Source organism: Gastrolobium bilobum, unplaced genomic scaffold (assembly GCF_033153095.1).
Source record: "Gastrolobium bilobum isolate Gb01-03AN ecotype WA unplaced genomic scaffold, APGP_CSIRO_Gbil_v1 utg13719, whole genome shotgun sequence".
In the NCBI taxonomy this organism is placed as follows: Eukaryota; Viridiplantae; Streptophyta; class Magnoliopsida; order Fabales; family Fabaceae; genus Gastrolobium; species Gastrolobium bilobum.
In genome coordinates this window covers 1-14,315 of record NW_026895857.1, presented here as the reverse complement: position 1 = coordinate 14,315, position 14,315 = coordinate 1, and the positions used below count along the sequence as shown (strand labels likewise).

Below are 14,315 nucleotides of genomic sequence, written 5' to 3'. Positions count from 1 at the left end.
AGATGGATCTTTATGCCCTTTTCAAATTCCATCTTTCTTTTTTTTGGTTGTTGTTGAATATTTTTTAAGGTAATCTCTTATCTTTATCTCAATAAAAAAACTCATTTCTTACCTATTTGCTCAGTTCTGTACATATGTCACGTTGTCCTATGAATTTTCTTAGCATTAAAGTTGCTATAAATATAAGTTAGGAAAACACTTTTTTTATGTCGTAGAAAAATAGTTATTTTATATTGTAGAAATAAAATTACAAGTGAGATTTATAGATAATAGAAGAGAGAAAAAAAAAAAAGTAAAATCCAATTCCTTTTAATGTGTGTAAAAAAATTATTTATCTCGTATAAAATGAGACGAGGATGAACCTATAAGTTATTAGCTAAACAATAGACATAATGTTGAACTCAGAAAATCAAACCAGGTCAAGAAAATATAACTAAACAGACAAAGACTTCTCTCTCTCTGTCTCCGTCTCTCTCTCTCTCTAACAGTCTTCTCTTACTCGTTCAACCATCAAAATAACCATTGTTTCTTCTCCAGTTTCATTGGCCAAGTGCCAAGCAAAGCAACACAAGGAACAGAGGTTCACATGGGTCTCTGCTTTTCTTCTCCCTCTCGCTCTGAACTAAACACTTCTTCCCTCAACCGCCCTCAGTATTCAGGCAAGTCTTCAACTTTTCCACAATCCCGTACTTCACCTTCATAATTCACTCCAAAATTCAACATGGGTCGTTCCCGTTTTGCTCTAATTCTACTGGGTCGAAGTTTTTTCCCCCCCCTGAATTTTCCGTAACTGTTGATGGGTTTCACTGTTTGTAGGTTCAGCGAGCACTGACAGCAAGAACGTGGGGTCCTCTGCAACCACTGCCACGACAAGCAGCGCCGAGAAGAGTCAATTTTCGGAGATTACAAGTGGAAGCTTTGACGGCGATGGATCTGTTCCTCTTCCTTCCCCAGGTGGCCAGATTCTTGAAAGGCCAAACTTGAAGGTGTTCAGTTTTGGGGACTTGAAATCTGCAACAAAGAGTTTCAAATCTGATACATTGCTTGGTGAAGGTGGTTTTGGCAAAGTTTACAAGGGTTGGTTAGATGAGAAGACTCTCACACCTGCAAGAGCAGGCTCTGGGATGGTTGTTGCCATCAAAAAATTGAACCCAGAAAGCACGCAAGGATTTCAAGAGTGGCAGGTTAGTTGAATTTCAACTCTTTTACTTTGTGTGGTACTCATTTTTTTTTATTTTTTATTTTATTTTTGTGGTTGAAATCACTTTTGAAAAAGATTTTCTAATTATTATGATTGCCATTAATTAATATTATGCAATGTGGAACCACAGCACAGCTGTTTTTGATGCCATGGATTTCTCTAATTTTCAATACCAGAAATGGGTTTTGAAAAATAATTTAGAATTGAGGTGTTAATTAATATGGTGGGAATCATGATTGTGCGATATGGAGTCACGGCTGTGATTGATGGTATGGATTTCTTATTCCACAAGGAATCTATGGTCATTGAATATAGTAGGAAGATGTATTTGGGACCCACTCAAATGACCTGTCCTTCGTGCAACCATTGGTTGTCCATAAATGAAGATTGGTTTTTAAAATAAGTTGCCTTAATTTCCACACTATTGAATGCATGACTCAAGATACTTTTACTTTTAAAATTTAAAACTGTTTTGCCTTTCTCTGGTTCCCTTGACCTTTTCTTTAAATAAGGAAAACCAAAAAATTACATGTTCTATTTACAAAAAAAAAAAAAAATTACATGTTCTGAGTCATTTCTCGAAGTAGACTATTTTTGAAGTTATTATACTTGTGGGAATGTAGCTTAACACAATCGCTTATGAAAAGAGGTAAATAGTAATGTTTGTGATGGAACTTATATTTCTATTAATGAAAAAAACATTGGAGACTGGCTCCTAACAGCAACACAAAGACAACAAATTGAAATGCAAAAACAGCAATTTGGAGAATGCAGAAACTTAAAATTGAAAAGAAAACACTATAGGGCTATCAACTCTGAACCTCTATGCCCTTCCTAACCCTTCTACTTAATTCATACCTTCCATGTTCTACCTATCATTTTCTCTTATATTCTCATTTTTCCCTAACAGAATTCCTTGCCAGCTCGGCATTCAGCTATGCTCTGAACTTAAAGACTTATTAAAATCACTCCCTATTAAATCTTGACTAACGAGGGTAAGGGTGAGGCCAATTGTTGTACGCAGTCTTATCTTTGCGGCTGGACTTTAAAGACTTGAGTATTCTATTTATTTCCTATGTTATCCTTCTCAGCCCCTTGTGTTTATCCTTCTACTTCATATCCCATTGCATGTACATCAGTAAAGGGGTCTATCAGTTTGCTTTGAGTATGTCCGTGTGGTTTTCTTCTTTCAAGTCAGCAGTGAACCAGGATATATGTTGAAGATGTATTTAGAAACGAATAGTAAAAAAGTTCTCTTGACAATGCTGAAAAAATCAGATGAACTTGTTCTGCTCTAAAGAACAAGCTCATTTGTAATGATATTCTTTGGCTAAATGTGTATCATTCTATCATGTTGTGATTTCTTTCAGTTTTCATACTGCATTTAACCTTATAGTGTAATCATTAGCAAAATCAGAATACCCATGTGATAAATCCTACACTGTTTACAAATGAGCTATCTGATTTTTTTTAATGTTTTTCTGTTATTTGACAATGCAGTCAGAAGTCAACTTTTTGGGAAGGCTCTCTCACCCCAACCTGGTCAAATTATTGGGTTACTGTTGGGACGATGACGAGCTTCTTCTTGTGTATGAGTTCTTGCCGAGGGGAAGCTTGGAGAATCATCTCTTCAGAAGTATGAACTAAAGACAATTAAAATGTGGAAAATAAAGTTCCTGGTCATGGATTTGAGTTTTGATTCGTTTTCTTGGTTGTGTTTCTAAGCAGGAAATCCTAACATAGAACCACTTTCTTGGAACACCCGAATTAAAATAGCTATTGGTGCAGCTCGGGGCTTGGCTTTCTTGCACACTTCTGAAAAGCAAGTCATATACAGAGATTTCAAGGCCTCAAATATACTCCTCGATGGGGTTAGTTATTTTTTGTTAGTTGACTTCTTTTTTCTGTCTTAGTCTTCCTTTTCCCTTATTTTGAGAGATGGAATCTAAAACAAATGTAGTATATCTAACCAAAGTCGTGCTGAAAAGATATAATTATATAAAAATCAGTCTGTAGATAAACTAAAGGACAAACCTTGGTGCATAAGGCTTTCCGACTTACGAGGATAGGGGCGCGGGTTAATTGTTCGCAAGCTTCACCTAGTCTGTGAATAGACTATCAACTGAAAATTGCAATTTCTTCTTTTTCATTGTCTCTTTCTAAGTGCTGTTAATATTAGAACCGTTGAATAGTCGAAGCATATTACTTGATGTTATAAACACTATCTTTTAAGGTAACAAAATTGATAATTTTTTTATGTTAAATTCCACATATCATTTGCTAACCGGTTGTTTTGTCTTCTACAGAATTACAATGCAAAGATATCAGATTTTGGCTTAGCTAAATTTGGGCCTTCCGGGGGAGATTCACATGTAACTACCAGGGTCATGGGCACATATGGTTATGCTGCTCCAGAATACATTGCAACAGGTAATTATATCTACACATAATTGGCAATTAAAGCAGCATAGTGTATGTTCTGACTCTATTCATGACTCACTGCATCATTTAGTCAAAAGATTTAAATGCTAAGTAAGAAAGAAGGAAATGGAATAGAAGAAAGGGAAAAACTAATATAACAGTGAAGCAGTCAATGTTTTGTGGAAGATGAAGTTGGGGAACCCATGGTTAAAAAAAAGGAATAGTGTAATCTAATCCTTGAGAATGAATCTCTCATGTCTCTTTTTAATGTGATCACATCATGCTGAAAAATCTGAGCCATATATTGATAGATTAACGGCCGACAATTAAAATAATTATTTTCCCTTAGCTTTGTCATTCTAATTGAAAAGAGACATGAGAGGATTCGTTCCCGTGAGTCGCCACAAACTAACATGGCTGGGAATTGTGTGATTATTGAACAGGCCACTTGTACGTGAAGAGTGATGTGTACGGCTTCGGTGTTGTGTTGCTAGAAATGATGACAGGCATGCGAGCACTTGATACAAAGAGGCCAACAGGGCAGCAGAACCTGGTTGAATGGGTTAGGCCTTTACTCTCAAATAAAAGGAAGTTGAAAACCATAATGGATGCAAAGATAGAGGGCCAATATTCACTCAAGGCAGCATTGCAATCAGCACAGCTTACACTAAAATGCTTAGAATCTGATCCTAAACACCGTCCTTCTATGAAAGAAGTATTGGAGGCATTGGAAGGAATTGATGCTATTCAGGACAAATCCAAGAACCGCAATTCTCACCATCCTCAGCACCACAATTCTCATCAATCTCAACTTCATTCTCGGCAGAGAGTTGTACAAGTATAAATAATGATAGTCATAATAATAAAACACTTGAAATTGAGGTTGATAAGTAATATGGTTCAATGAATAGGCTGAATCAGTCCCTTATTAGATGTGATTTTTTTTTATTGTGCTGGTTGGATGGTGAGATATTCACAAGCCTTTTTATACTGTGTAGTTTTTATTATGATGATTTTGTTTAGTTATACACATTTTTCCAAAGTGGGAAATAATTGAGTAGGGAGCATATAGTTTTGATTGTAAAATGTCAAACTTTCTTTTTAAAAGACATTTTGTTTTCAACAATGGGAAAGTAAATGAGATCAGGTTTATATTATACACATGAGTCAAGGGCGATGAGAAAATTTTATTAAGATAAATGAAGAGAAAATGATAACTGATGATTTGTATATAAATGATTGAGATTTTTTAGATAATTTTTTTGTCGCATGAGATGATTTATTCTCATTCTTAATGCAATCAATTAGTTAAACTACACGCTGCCAAATTGGGTGGAGTGGAGCATTGTGCTGATAATTTGAACAAAAAGAGAAGCTCACACACACACACACATACATATATATATATATATATATATATATATATATATATATATATAAATAGCTTGTATTCAATATTATCATAAGTTAAGAATGATTCAAAAAAATTCTAAAAAGTCTTCCTAATAATTTTCTTAATTACTAAATGAAGAAAATTTTGATTAAATTTATATTATCAAGTTATGGTAACAAATTTTAAAAGCTTTGCAACTTTGGTTGAAATTTTCTAAAAAAATATGAAAAGAATGACTATAACCGAGTCCAAATATGGCAGAAACGTTGCGTGCAAGGTAGAATACCTGTGTTATGAAGCAACTATAGCAAATTAAATTAAAATTAAAATTTTGGTACATTCTAACTTGGTTTATTAACCATTTTCCATATTGTTACCAACTGACTTGAAATTTAAGAAGGGATAAATTGAGTTTTAAAAGATTTTGTAAAAATTTTAAAAAATTAACCAATGAATAATTCTGTTAAAGTATGCAAGAATAGATGGGAACGATAAGAATTTTCCCCACAATATATAATCCAGCTAAAAAAAAGTGATAAAATTTAAAATTGCAATGAGTAGTATGATACAAATAAGATTTATATTGGTCGGACTATTTTTTTGTTATTTATCTTCAGGTTTCGAGCTATTTGCTAACTAGGGGTGTTTATCAACCGATTCAAACCGCGGTAACCGAATCGAAAAACCGATAACAGAATAAACCGAAAATCGAAAAACCGAGAGAACTGAATAAAAACCGCAAATTTTAATCGGATTGGATCGGTTTTCGGATGGGTTGATGAAAACCGATCCAATATATTAATTTCCCTCTACTTACTTGGGTCTTTCCTCCCATCATAGCTCAAAATTTTTTAAACTCAAGACCTATTAACCCATCAACTAAACCCAAGGAAAAACCTAGTCACATCTCATCAACAAAAAATTATTTGTGTAAAGCTTCATATCTCATTGCAGAAAAAAAAACTATATTATCATTTACTTTTCTGTTTATTTTTTTTTTACAAAGCCTATTATACAAAAAATGTTATTTGCACAATAACCATAAAGCAAATTTTAAGATTTTCAAAAAACCGAAAACCGATCCAATCCAAACCGAAAAAAAGTGGATTGGATTGGATCGGATCGGATTTGAAAAAAATCCAAACCGAATGGATGATGACATGATCAAACCGAAGAGATTGGATCGGATAATTTTTACTTTCAAAACCGATCCAATCCAGACCGCGAACACCCTTATTGCTAACCTAAGTGACCCAGTATAAAGGGTCCAGTTCTTTGGTCTTTACCCCTTATAAAGTAAATAAGACGAACTAATTTAACCAAAAAGTTAACTTTTGGGTTAAATTAATTTTTTACATCATATTAGAGTCTCGGTGTTAAGGGTTCGATTCTCAACTCCCCATTTTCAGGTAGAATTAAGAAAAACACAATGTATTAAAAAAATGGGCCTGTGCTATATTAACACTTCAAGCCAAAATGACTCTAGCGTAATGAGGCGTGTTAGACAAATATAAAACCATTAATGTAACCTCACCCAACCACTTAAGTTTTTGTGTTGAATATGTTCTTTATTGTAAAGAACTAATTCAACCAAAAAGAAACTATTAAATGAAGGTCCATCAATGTTTTATATACTTCTCTAACACGCCTTCAACATGAGAGCCTATTGGACATGAAATGTCGTTTAAATTTTTGTGTTGAATTGTTTCTTTATTGTAAAGAACCAATTCAACCCAAAAAAGTTATTAAGTGAAGATCCATCAATAATTTATATACTTATCTAGCACGCCCTCTCACATGAGAGCCCATTGGGCATGAAATGTGGATATTGCACAAGCCCACTTAACTGTACTAAAAAATTTCATAAGAGAAATTGAGAGGCGGTGAAGATCGAATCCGCGACACTGAGACTATGATACCATGTAAAAAACTAATTCACCACAAAAGCGTAAGTAAATATTTATCTGGGTTTTGTAAATGTCATGTAACATGAAAATTGATACATCATGTTACAGAGACATGTTTTTGTAGGGTCCACCAAATATTAGAAAAAAAGGTTTTATTAATCTCATGTAATAAGAGAGAAATTCTTTCATGTTATAGACACAATCATGTGTGGGGATCTATCCACTATAAAAAAAAGAAGATAAAAAAGTAATATGAAAATCGATGCATGTATAAAAGAAAAAAATATTATCGTATAACATAAGAGTATATTTTCCCCAAAAAAAAATGAAGAAAAAAATTTGCACGAAAAACGATAGGAGGAAACAAAAATTGCCTCTAACATGAGGTTTGCTTTTCCCTATTTATAAAGACCATAACTTGGAGAATAAACCCAACAAGCAGGCGGAGCAGTTTAGAAGATTGGCACAAACACCTCAGTCAATTGTCAAGGTTGGCACTGACTCCACAAGCCAATAGCGAGATGACAGGAACGTGATTACAACACAACTTATGACCACTAGTTCACAAATAGGCTTCCCAGAGGCAATGCCAGTATCTCGGAAACCTCTCACTTAGCCAATCAAAGGAATTGATATCATCTCCTTCAGAGGCAGGTGATTCAAGCCCCAAAGCAGGTCCCTTCGTCCCTATTGGGACCCAATACTTAAGTACATACATTTTTCATGCACTAATTTGAGTGTGAATTGCCGTGCAGGTACCCACTCCCACGTGTTTCCCAAAACACTTGAAGAAGCATTCTGTTGTAACCTAGAAGGAGTCTCCAATCTCTAAGTAACCAAGCCAAAGAATGTGAATTGAACATGAGTTGTCCCGGAATTATTGAGCTAATCAAGTATCATTATGATATGCAAGCTTTAATTAAGAACTGACAGTTTTTGTGCACTTTAACAACCTTTGGGATGCCTTATATAAGGTTTTTGAGCCTTTTCTTTAAGGATATCTCATCCTAAATTTATCTAAAGGGACATTTCACACTCTTTACTTAGCGACGAAAAAGTAAGATTGCATTCTCGAAAGTGTTGAATAATACAACTTGAAAATCAATGGGTATAATATGACTAAGTTTAAGAGTATGGAATGATTGGATGGATTTTAGTGCATTGTTTTTAAAAAATGTATTTTAGTTCGAATTTCGTCATGTTATTCAACATTTATAATAAATATTTCCAAGTCATGTATGTATACTTTTCTATTCATAGTTGTTTGGGGTCATTGGGCTTTTGCTAAATGCAAAGTTAGCCATTATAATTGCTTTTTGACATTTAAAGAATTGATTATTTGGGGAATCATTTTGTTCTTCCTTTATTTTGAGTCTGATTGAAAAAAACAATATTAGTTTATATAGTTTGATAATCATTTCTCAAACAACATCAATCTTTGTTTCATGGTAATAAACCTATAATATTAGAGATTAGGATTTTATCAAGAAGTTCAGTAAGTAATTATTTACATGGCATAATAAATTATTTTAGCTTTAAAATAACTTTTAAGCCAAAATCAATTCTAACATCTTTCAAATCAAAATTCTCTTTTTCAAAAATATTTTTGAACATAAAGTTAAGGATTACTTGGAGGAATTTGGATTGTGCAAAAAAAAAAAAGCATTTTTCATGAGGGATGAGTTTTGAGTTTAAATGATTAAAGAATTATATATTGTAGATATAAGATGTCTTTTGATGATAACAAAGCTGCAACAATAAAAATGGAAGAACTTTAATGAAGAGCAAGAAGCATGAATCATGTATGAAGATTGAATATATATATTGGAGCCACACAAGAAAAATGATGAGAAAACAAAGTGACAAGAAGATGGGTGAGTTGGAAGAAAGATAAAAGAGCATTGGATCAAAAGCAACTATGAAGAAAAAGAAGAGAAAAACTAAGATCAATGACAACAAAACAAGGACAAACTTCAAGAGAAGTTTGATGTCACAAGCCATGGTAAAAGTAGATCAAATTGTTTACGAAAAATAAAAATAAAAATAAGTAGATCAAATCCAACAAAATGTCAAAGAATTGTCATATTTGACAAGTCAAACATCAAAGTTAGATATGAATCAATATTTAAGAATCAATGTACGAAACTAAGTCCAAGACCCTTAGAAAAAATATATCTTTACGACTTAGATTTATATGTTAAGGTATATATGACATTACATTGCATAAGCTCAAAGTGATTTTCAATTTGCATATTTGAAGTGCATGAAATCTTTATATAGATCTTTCAAAGATAGATGATGGTTTTTTTTAACATGTTTTAATCTTATAAACAAATTTCCAAGTGTTAATTTAATGTTCCTAGAATATTAGAAACCATGTAAAAATGAAAAGGGAGGGAGAAAGAAAGTATTTTCTAATTTGCAAAAGCTCATGAAATCTTTGATTTGATCCCTCAAAAAATGGATGAAAAAGACTTTAACATGTTTTTGAATTCATACTGTTCTGCCTGAGGCAGAGATGTCTAACCAGAGATTATATGGTTGATGTTGGATCTAGTGCTTTCTCTCTAGATACCTATGAATTAGGTATCATAGGAGCAGCGAATCACGACACACGATATAATGGCCTTAGCCAGGGGGGTGTGTGTGTTGTGTGATTGCATAAAATAGGGTTCAGAGAGATGAGTCATACCTATGATCTTTAGCTCCTATTTATAGAGTTTACCTTTGGGCTTACGTTACCTTTGTGAAGTATCTTCTTCAGTCAACCACAGGAAGATAAAGATTTGTGTGGTATGTCTTGTATTCGTTGTAAATTATTAAAAGTTTGCTTCCATGTTTGGCATGATTGTGTAAATGATGAGTAAAATATCGTTATGTGGTACATCAATGATGTAATTATAACAGTGTTTGAATTTTTATTTTATTTTTCTTATGTGTTGGACAAGTAATTATTTCTAATGCAGCATAAGGCTGCATTAAGTTAGCATCATAATGGTGCATTAGGTTAGCTTAATTTATTTTCTCTTTCTGTAACAGTAAGACCATATTTGGTATTCGTTAGACCAAAACCCACACCCTGAGTACAGAACCTAAACTATATGGTTTTCATATACGTAATACCCTGCTTTTAAACAGGGTCATTTGACACAAAAATATGGTTTTTTCAGTGTCGATGGACAAATCATGGATTGCACAACCACGAAATACTGTTGAATATCAACAAGGCGTTCAAGGTTTTATTGATTTTGCGGTCACACACAGCTCTGCTGAGGGTTTGATATTATGCCATTGTTCACGTTGTGGTTTTAGAAAGTGGCAGCCAAAGGAAATAGTGAATGACCACTTATTATGCTCCAAATTTCCTGAAGGTTACACTTTTTGGGTTTTTCATGGAGAGTCACGTATTGGAGAAAGCAGTAATTCCAGTGATGCAAATGTATCACATGGAGTGGAAGACAACGTAATCCATGAGGATCCAATACGCAACATGGTAAATGATGCTTTTGGGGTGGATTGGCAGCAAAACAGTGGAGACACGACAAATGATGGACATGAAGAAAATTATGGAGGCAAAGAATTTTATGAACTAGTCAAAGATGGAGAACAACCGTTGTATGAAGGGAGTAAGAAATATTCAAAGCTTTCTTTTATTGTGAAGTTATATCATATCAAGTGTTTGTGCAAGATAAGTGACAAGGCGATGTCTTTAATATTGGAGCTAATACACGATGCATTTGACCATGCAAAGATTCCTTCTTCATTTTATGAGGCAAAGAAAACTATTACGAAGTTGGGATTGGATTACCAGAAGATACATGCTTGTCCAAGAAATTGTATGTTGTTTTGGGGTGAGGAAAATGTAGACATGCAATTTTGCAAGGTTTGTACTTTATCTAGATGGAAACCTTGTGCCAAAGGAGGTGAACCACAACATGGAAATAGCACGCGTAAAGTGGCTGCCAAAGTTGTACGTTATTTTCCACTTAAACCACGCTTGCAAAGATTGTTCTTGTCTACAAAGACCGCTGAAGACATGAAATGGCATGCTACAAATGGTCACAATGATGGTTCCTTGAGGTATCCCAGAGATTCAGAAGCTTGGAAGCATTTTAATTCATTACACACAACCTTTGTTGCGGACCCACGCAATGTTCGACTTGGTTTAGCTACGGATGGTTTCAATCCTTTCGGGCATATGAGCTCCAGTTACAGTGTTTGGCCAGTTATTCTAATTCCATACAATACGCCTCCATGGCTGTGTATGAAGTCCACATCATTTATTCTATCAACGATTATACCGGGCAAAAAAATGCCTGGAAATGATATTGATGTGTACTTACAGCCGTTGATGAAAGAGTTGCTTGAATTGTGGAACGAAGGTGTAGATGCTTATGATGCCTCGACACGGGACATGTTTAAGTTACGTGCAGCTTTAATGTGGACAATTAGTGATTTTCCTGGTCTTGGTAATCTATCTGGGTGGAACACACATACTGGGTTAGCATGCCCAGTATGCAACTTTGACTTTGAACCCACTCGTCTTTATCATAGTAAGAAGTGGTGTTTTATGGGCCATCGACGTTTTCTTCAACAAAGACATCGGTTTAGATTGAACAAGGTTCGATTTAACGGTAAACAGGAGCTGCGCAATCCTCCAAGGATATTATCTGGCTGTGAAATCCTTGAACAGCTTCAACATGTTAATGTTACCTTTGGTCGACCACCCGAAGTTAGCAGAAGAGGGAAAAGGAACCGAGTTGGTGATCGTGATGCACAAGGGAATGCCCAACAATGGAAAAAGAAGAGCATATTCTTTGACCTTCCATATTGGAGACATAATTTATTGCGCCACAATCTTGACATGATGCATATTGAGAAGAATGTATGCGATAATATCATTTACACGTTGCTTAATGATTCTTCAAAATCAAAAGATCATTTAAGTGCTCGAAGAGATCTACAAAGAATGGGTTGCAGGACTGACCTTTGGCCAAATGACAATGGAAAATATCCTCTAGCAGTGTATACAATGACCAATCAAGGGAAGAAGGCTTTTCTAAAGACTTTGCGGAATATCTCTGTACCTGATGGTTACGCAAGCAACATATCTAGGTGCATTGATGTTGATTCTATGCGAGTGAGTGGGATGTTGAAAAGTCATGATTGTCACATATTGATGGAGCAACTACTACCATTGGCTACGAGAATATCATTGCCTGATAATGTATGTAGCATTTTGATTGAATTATGCTCATTTTTCAAGCAACTATGTGGTAAGGTGTTGAGTGTTCCGGAGCTGGATAATATACAACGTCAAGTTGTGCTAACCCTATGCCATATAGAAATGTTATTTCCCCCTTCATTTTTCACCGTCATGATTCATTTGATTGTTCATCTTGCTGACGAAGCTAAGCTTGGAGGTTCGGTTCACTATCGGTGGATGTATCCTATTGAAAGGTATTTGGGACAATTAAAATCATATGTTCATAATAAGGCACAACCAGAAGGTTCAATTGCAGAAGGTTACCTTATGCAAGAGATCTTAACTTTTTGCTTAAGGTACTTGGACAATATTGAGACTCGGTGAAATCGACCTAGACGTGTTGATGATGCTCATGATGATATACAGCCTCAAACGCGCATTGATGTTTTTTTTCCCCAAAGTAGGTAAGCCAATTGGTGCATCAACATTTTGCAATCTCACTAACATGGAAAGATTACAAGCACATAGACATGTGCTTACCAATTGCCCACTTGTTGAAAAATATCTTCAGTAAGTACCTAGGTTTTTGACTAACAATTTCTTGTCATTGTTTAAGTTATTAGGTTTTTAAGATTTAAATGATGTTTTTATTTAGGGAATTTAGGACAGATGTTAAGAGGCAACTAAGGAGGACTACTCGAAGTCAAGCAGAGATAGATAAGCGGGTTCATAGAGAGTTTGTAGATTGGTTCTCCAAACGAGTGAGTTAACTAGGAAAGATTAGATACACCTTTAGTGTAATAATTTATATAAAATTCTAAACATTATCATTAATACATTTGTCTGTCTAGATTATTGTAGATATCAACAATATTGAGGAATCAGATGTAGCTATCATGCTTTCTCTTGCTAAAGGTCCATTTTATGAAGCTAGAAGGTTTAATGCATAAAATGTAAATGGCATTAAGTTTCGAACCTTAGAAAGAGACAACAACCTGAAAACACAAAATAGTGGGGTTTATAGGACGTTTGACACTAGAAGCTACTCAAGTAGTAAAGATGGCCAAATGATATGTGGGGGGGGGGGGGTTCCTTATTATGGTAAATTGATTGACATCATAGAGATTAATTACAATGGTTTATTCACAGTGGCTTTGTTTAAATGTCAATGGGCTGATACCACTACTCAAAGAGGGCTAAAGAAAGATAAAATGGGATTTGCGCAAGTTAACTTTTCAAAACTAATACATACTGGTGAAAAAGAAGATGATGAGCCATATATTAAAGCTTCAGAAGCTCAAATGGTGTTTTATGTTGATGATGAGAAAGAAAAAGGTTGGAGCATTCCAGTTCATGTAAAGCCACGAGACTTGTATGATATGGGTGAAGACGTTATGACATGGACTGGCCAATTTCCATCACAGAACTTGGATCAGGTTGATGTCGATGACACAACACCTTTACAATTATCAGGACCTTTCACGGATGATGACAATCCAACTGTCCTTGCTAATCTAAACGAGGATGAAGAAATGGAAATATCATAATACTTTGCCTGAATATAGTTATAACTTGAGCAGATTACAGTTTTTTTTGGTATTGTATTGTGCTTAAGATTAAGTGGTGTTTTTTGTTCACATCACTACATCATTTTTTGTGATAAACAACTTATCAAAGTTATTTGCAAGCAAAAATATGTAAGCTTGCAAACATTCTTATGTAAGCAGGACAATGGCATGTACAAAGAGGTTCACTAAAAGGACCAACTCGACAACCTCCAATGCTAATGAACTCATAAGCAATGAACAAGAACAGAACATAAACTTGCAACTTTCGACTGAAGAACTGAATAGTTAGCCACATCACATAGTGGTCCACCAACAAGTTCCTTCTGCTCAATCTGCTGAATCTGCTCCTACACATGGTGCATCTTCATCTGCTCAACCTACACCAGCAGTATCTCAATCTGAATCAGTTGGTCGTCAACCTGAGGACTCAAATCCAAGACCACGAAACCCTTCCCAAAGGACATGCAACAAGTATTGGGTTGTTGATGTGTTAGGTAACTCCGTCTGATTTACCTGTATTGCATTCTTATATAATGATATACTTGATTAAACATTCTCACTTATATGTAACTTTCATTTTTGGCACTTGCATTAACAACAATGTAATAGCTGATAATGG

The 14,315-nt window shown here is 34.7% G+C and overlaps 2 protein-coding genes across 4 annotated transcripts; both read left to right on the top strand.

Moving 5' to 3' along the window:
- The first annotated feature begins 434 nt into the window (after positions 1-434).
- On the top strand, positions 435-4,682 carry LOC133296454 (probable serine/threonine-protein kinase PIX13). 3 transcript variants are annotated; one of them, XM_061495443.1, is made up of 6 exons: positions 435-659; positions 817-1,184; positions 2,702-2,837; positions 2,930-3,072; positions 3,508-3,631; positions 4,066-4,682. In XM_061495443.1, the coding sequence occupies exons 1-6, from the start codon at positions 587-589 to the stop codon at positions 4,464-4,466; spliced, it is 1,245 nt and encodes a 414-aa protein (XP_061351427.1). In that variant the 5' UTR covers positions 435-586; the 3' UTR covers positions 4,467-4,682. The 3 variants fall into 3 exon arrangements, with proteins under 3 accessions (XP_061351427.1, XP_061351429.1, XP_061351428.1); XM_061495445.1 differs by having other exon boundaries at positions 435-663; positions 875-1,184; XM_061495444.1 differs by having other exon boundaries at positions 435-681; positions 860-1,184.
- A 5,415-nt stretch (positions 4,683-10,097) lies between these two features.
- Positions 10,098-13,078, top strand: LOC133296457 (uncharacterized). Its single transcript, XM_061495451.1, has 3 exons — positions 10,098-12,484; positions 12,784-12,889; positions 12,980-13,078. The coding sequence occupies exons 1-3, from the start codon at positions 10,098-10,100 to the stop codon at positions 13,076-13,078; spliced, it is 2,592 nt and encodes an 863-aa protein (XP_061351435.1).
- The last annotated feature ends 1,237 nt before the right edge of the window (positions 13,079-14,315 follow it).